The sequence below is a fragment of the Carlito syrichta genome, unplaced genomic scaffold (genome assembly GCF_000164805.1).
Source record: "Carlito syrichta isolate Samal-C Ts95f unplaced genomic scaffold, Tarsius_syrichta-2.0.1 Scaffold130655, whole genome shotgun sequence".
NCBI classification, from domain to species: Eukaryota; Metazoa; Chordata; class Mammalia; order Primates; family Tarsiidae; genus Carlito; species Carlito syrichta.
Window position 1 is genome coordinate 8,840 of NW_007074751.1, and position 5,275 is coordinate 14,114.

The 5,275-nt window shown below is 58.4% G+C and overlaps 1 protein-coding gene across 1 annotated transcript in view; it reads left to right on the plus strand.

The window, feature by feature from the left end:
* The first annotated feature begins 4,925 nt into the window (after positions 1-4,925).
* The window catches only part of CCDC155 (coiled-coil domain containing 155), a 22,684-nt gene continuing 22,334 nt past the window's right edge, over positions 4,926-5,275 (plus strand). The window contains exon 1 of the mRNA XM_008049177.1: positions 4,926-4,960. Within this exon, the coding sequence (XP_008047368.1) occupies position 4,960 (1 nt within the window). The 5' untranslated portion in view covers positions 4,926-4,959. The remainder of the gene's footprint in view (positions 4,961-5,275) is intronic.

A 5,275-nucleotide genomic window follows, 5' to 3' on the forward strand; every position in this document is an offset into this window, starting at 1 on the left:
TCGGAGCCGCCCCTCCCCCCTCTGCTTTTCTGGCGGGAAAATCGCATGCGCACCTCCCGCCACGCAACTGCCGTTCGTCGTCCGCGGCCCTCCGCTGCGTCCCGAGCCTGGGTCGGGGCTCCAGGTGCGTCCTTCCCTTGGCGAGATTCCCCGGAGTGACCCTGGCAGAGCGCCCCCGAAATCCTGGCAAAGCCCCCCAAATTGTAGGAGGGGTTCCCCAGGTCAGGGCCTTACAGATCGTATTAAAAGTGCTCTTGAACTCCTGATCAGCGCTCAGAAATCCCAGAAGAAGCCCCCGGGAAGTCTTCTAGGGGACCCCGGAAGCCCCGTCCGAATCTTCCAGAAATTCGGTCCGACTGCTCCCTCAGGGCCTATCGGGCGTTCCCCGAAATCCTGTCACAAGCTCGCCAAAGCCAGGCAGAGGCCTCTGAAATTTGGGGTCTCCCGCCAAAATCCAGTTTGGGGACTCCCCATAAATCCAGAGACGCCCCAAAATTCCAGACAAGGAATCCCAAGAAATCCAGTCAGACCCCCTAGAAATCCAGTCTATGACCCTCCCGAATTCCACAGACCCCCCCCTTGAGCCAGTCCGGCCCCCCCTCCCGCCACAGCGACCCTGACGGAGTCCGCGCCCCAGCGGCCTTCCGGGGTCCCTCCGGCGTCTGTCCCGAACCCCGACAGCCCCCTACCGGGACCCTCCCCGCCAGGCCCGAGGCCGTCGCCCCCTTTGCACCCCTAGGGTGGTCCTAACCCCGGAAGGGTCTCCCAAGCCCCCTGTGTCAAGGACGTTCGAAAAGCCGCCCTGACGCGGAGTGGCGCGGGAGCGTCTAGAGCGGGGAGCCGGGTGTTGGGGGCGAGCCGGGTGTTGGAGAGAGCCAGTGAGGATTTGGGACCAGGCCCGGGTGCCGGGTCACCCGGGCCCCTCGTCTGGCCCCGGCGCTGTTAATGGCACCCCTTTTTCTCTGGAAGCCCCTGGAGCTGGGACGCTGGTCCTTTGGCCAGCCTGGTCAGAACGGAGACAGGTGGAGGCAGTGGCGTGCTGTCTAGCTGTCGGCTCCTCCGGGGAGCACAGCCCTAACTGCTGCAGCACCCCCCCCTCCGCCACCCGCAGCAGCGTGGGCGGGGCTGGGCACAGAGGAGTAGGCCCATGGGCATCCTGGATAGGGAACAGGGGGAGCCACAGACTTGGAGGGACCTAGGGGTCAGCCAGTGGAGAGAAAGTGACAGAAAGAGGCGAGGCGCTTCAGGGACCACACTCACTCCAGCCTGAGAGACCAGGACTTAGTCTAGGGGCACTAGGGAGCCATGAGAGGGCTGGGAGCCAGGGCGAGTTAGGCTCAAATTCCCACGAGAGGCCAGCAGCCAGACAGAGGCTAGTGTGGCAAGAAGGGCAGCTGCCCAGAGTCGTGTGGGGGCTCAGACCAGTCCTGCAGCCAGGCAGAGTGGTCATCAGAACTCTTTCCAGGACATGCTGCCCATGCAGCAGGCGAGGAGGGTATCCCAGGCCGAACCGCAGCCGGGAATGGCCTGCAGTTCAGAGTTGCTGGAGCATCAGTGCCATGAGAGGTGGGATTAAAGGTGGGGAGGCGGGCGGGCCAGGCAGGCCTTTGACGCCACGGCCAGGGTCCAGCCCTATTCCCCGGGTGCTGGGGAACCACGGAGGGGCACTGAGCTGAGGAGGGACAGATCATCTCTGGGGCAAGCCTGGAGTCTGGGAGGCCGGGAGGAGGCTGGGACGAGGGCCCCAGGGAGAGGAGAAGGCAGGCTCTGCTGGGAAGCCGAGGGAAGGAGAAGGAGAAGAGGGCACAGGGCAGAGTCATTGGGCAGGAGGGACAGGCTGGTGATGGGAGGAGGGACCCTCACCCACAGTCCCCTTTGATCCCATTTTACGACCACATTTCCCCAGCCCACACCTGTCCATAAAACAGGTCCCAGCAGCTGCTCAGGCCTGGGTGGGCAGCAAGCAGGTGTGAAGACCCAGAGGCTCCAGGCACAGGTGGGCAGGCCAGCCCCCCATCAGCAGCAGCTCTGAGGAAGCCATACTCCTGCTTGTCCTTCCAGGCGCCCTCACACCAGTCCCTTTCCAGTCCCTTCCGCTGAGGGAGGGAGGCTGGCTGGCGCAGCCGCTGCAGATCGCGGAGGTGGCCATGGACCTGCCCGCTGCAGAAAGTAGGTGGATGGGCCCCATTTGCCCTGAGGAGGGAGCAGAGACTGAAGACTCGGGGACTTGGGAGAGGTGGCCTGGGTGGTTGTGCAGGGTGGGAGGGAGGGCCCTGGCGGGTCAAGGACCCACCATGAGCCCGCCGGCCTGTCTGTGCCCCTTGGCTCATCTGGACCGTGAGAGCACAAGCAGGCTCGCTCCTTGCTCGTATACGTTCAGCAGTCGCCTGTGGCCCTGGGTCCCCTGCCCGGCTTCACTCGTCCTGGCCCTGGCATCTGTGTGTCTCCCCACTGGAGCATGAGCTCCACAAGGCAGCAGCGTCTGTGGAAGTCACTCTGGTGTCCCAGGCCCTAAAGTAGCGCTGTCCCGTGGAAGTGTAATACGAGCCGCATGTGTAACTTTTAATTTTTAAAAATAAACACGTGAAGCCGGGCTTGGTGGCTCAGCCTGTAATCCCGCGCCTTTGGGAGGCTGAGGTGAGTGGATTGCCTGAGCCCGCGAGCTCGAGACCCGCCTGGGCAACTTGGCGAGACCCCATCTCTACAATAAATCAAAATGAGCTGGGCGTGGTAGCGCGCGCCTGTAGTTCCAGCTACTCGGAAGGCTGAGGTGGAAGGATTGCCGGCGCCCAGCAGGCGAGGCTGCAGTGACTGGGAGTGGCCACTGCACTCCAGACTGGGTGACAGAGTGAGACTCCAACTCAAAAAAAAGAAAAGAAAAGAAACACGTGAAATGAATTATGATCATAGTTTTTTTTAGCCTTCTATATCCAAATTAGTATCCTGCCAGCATATAGCCAATATAAAAACATAGAGATCAGCTGGGCTCGGTGGCTCAGCCTGTAATCCCGTGCCTTTGGGAGCCTGAGGTGAGTAGATTGCCTGAGCCCGCGGGTTCGAGACCCTCCTGGACAGTGAGACGTCATCTCTACAATAAATCAAAAAATCAGCCGGGCATGGTAGCGCATGCCTGTAATTCCAGCTACTCGGAAGGCAGAGGCGGAAGGATCACCGGATCCCAGCAGGTTGAGGCTACGGTGACCGGGAGCGGCCACTGCACTCCAGTCTGGGCGACAGAGTGAGACTCCAACTCAAAAAAAAAAAAAAAAATAGAGATCATCTTTTTTTCACACTAAGTGCTCAAGATCTCGCATATTCTTTGCACCAGCAGAGCATCTCAGTTCCTCCCCTGCTCAAGTGCCCCAGAGCATCGTGCAGCAAGTAGTGGCCCTGTTGGGTGGAGCAGCCCCAAAGCAACACCTGACATGTAGTAGGAACTGGATTACTGTTATGGACTGAATGGATGGATGCAGAACAAATGGGTGTGAAAGCCGAATGGGTGTGAAAGCTGACATGGAGAGAAGGCGCTGGGGTTGCCTCTGAAGCTCGTCTGCTGAGTGGGAGAGCCCAGTCTGAGGGGGGACACGGGACCCCTTTCTTAGAGGTTCCCAGGCGTTCAGGCCCCAAGCCCCAGGCCTCGGGAGGCTCTCCAGATAGAAGGGTCAGAGGCAGACGCACTGTGGTGTGGAAACCAGAGGATAGACTGTCGGGTTAAGCAGCCACCGGCTAAACTCTCCTGCACCAGAAGAGGGCGTGCGGCCACCAGGAACCCAGGGGCAAGGGCCGAGCCAGCGCCGGGAGGCCGTGAAGGAAAGGGGAAAAGGAAGGAACACACCCAGGAGAGATGAAGACAGAGGAAAGGGGCGGGGGAGGGTTGGACACAAGACAGAGGGACAGCAGAGCAAGGAAAGAGAAGGCTTGGGGAACAGAGATTCACTGAGATACAGGATGGGAAACACAGATGGGGTGAGGGACATGGAGATGGAGAGGGAGGACACGGGAGAGTGACTGGGAGAAAGATGGAGAGCGAGTCAGAGAGAAAAGTAGAGAAGAGGCAGGGACAGAGACACAGAGAGACAGGAAGGAAATCTTCAGGAACAAGAGCAACATCTTCCCAAAGGGACTGCAGATCCTCAGAGCCTGCATGACCCGGAGCCAGACAGTCCTGGGTTCAACCCCCAACTCGGCTCTCCCAGGAGAGCAGCACATGGCGAAGACAGTGAGGAGGAAACCAGACTTTAGCAGAAGCCCAGGTGTCCCCTACCTGGACTCGCACTCCCCTTCCCAAGGGCCAAATCTAGGTGCATGGGTTCAAGCCAGAGAGGAACTCTACAAGGAACCCTAAAAGGAACCCTAGAAAAGTTAGAGGGATGGGAAAGGGGACTTACATGTTGAACAGGTGACCTTGGGCAAGCTCCTAATCTCTCTGTGCCTCATCTGTAAAGTGGAGCTAATAATTGCAGCTACACATAGTTCATGCGAACCACTCAGAAGAGGCCTTTAAGTGGCACCTACTGAATGCTCAATAATGTTCAATTTTATTATTAAGTCCCCACAACATGCCTCCTGCCAGATTTTATCTCATTTCCTCCCTAGGAGGGAGGTAATACCACATCCATTTTTCTTTTTCCTTTTTTTTTTTTGTTGGAGCCTCACTCCAGCGCCCAGGCTGGAGTGCAGTGGCATGCCTAAGGGCCTCCCCAGCATTGATCTGCTGGGCTCCAGCAATCCTTCCTCCTCAGTCTTCCAAATAGCCAGAACTACAGGTGCGCGCTACCATGCCTGGCTACTTTTTTATTTTTATTGTAGGGACTAGGTCTCACCATGTTGCCCACGCTGGTCTCGAGCCCGCTCAGGCAATCCTCTCATCTCAGCCTCCCAAAGTGCTGGGATTACAGGCTTGAGCCACCTCACCTGGCCCATACCCATTTTTCAGAGGAAGAAACTGAGGCTCAAGGAAGTTGAGTCATTTGCCACAGGCTGCCCCCAAGTCTGCCTGACTCTGCAGCCAGTACTCAGTGAGCTGCTTGCTCCTAGCTGTCCAAGGCCAGGACAGAGCACCTAGAAGGTCACTTCCAGCCCTGGGAAAGTGACTGGAACAGCCCAGTGACTCCTGGAGTAGAGGATCTTCTCCTATATTCTGGAGCATTTACTGAGCGCCTGCTGCACACAGGCACTGTGGCTACAGCAGTAGACAAACAAGCCCCAGGACACTGTGTGTATCTGTGTATCTGTGTGTGTGTGTGTGTGTGTGTGTGTGTGTGTGTGTGTGTGT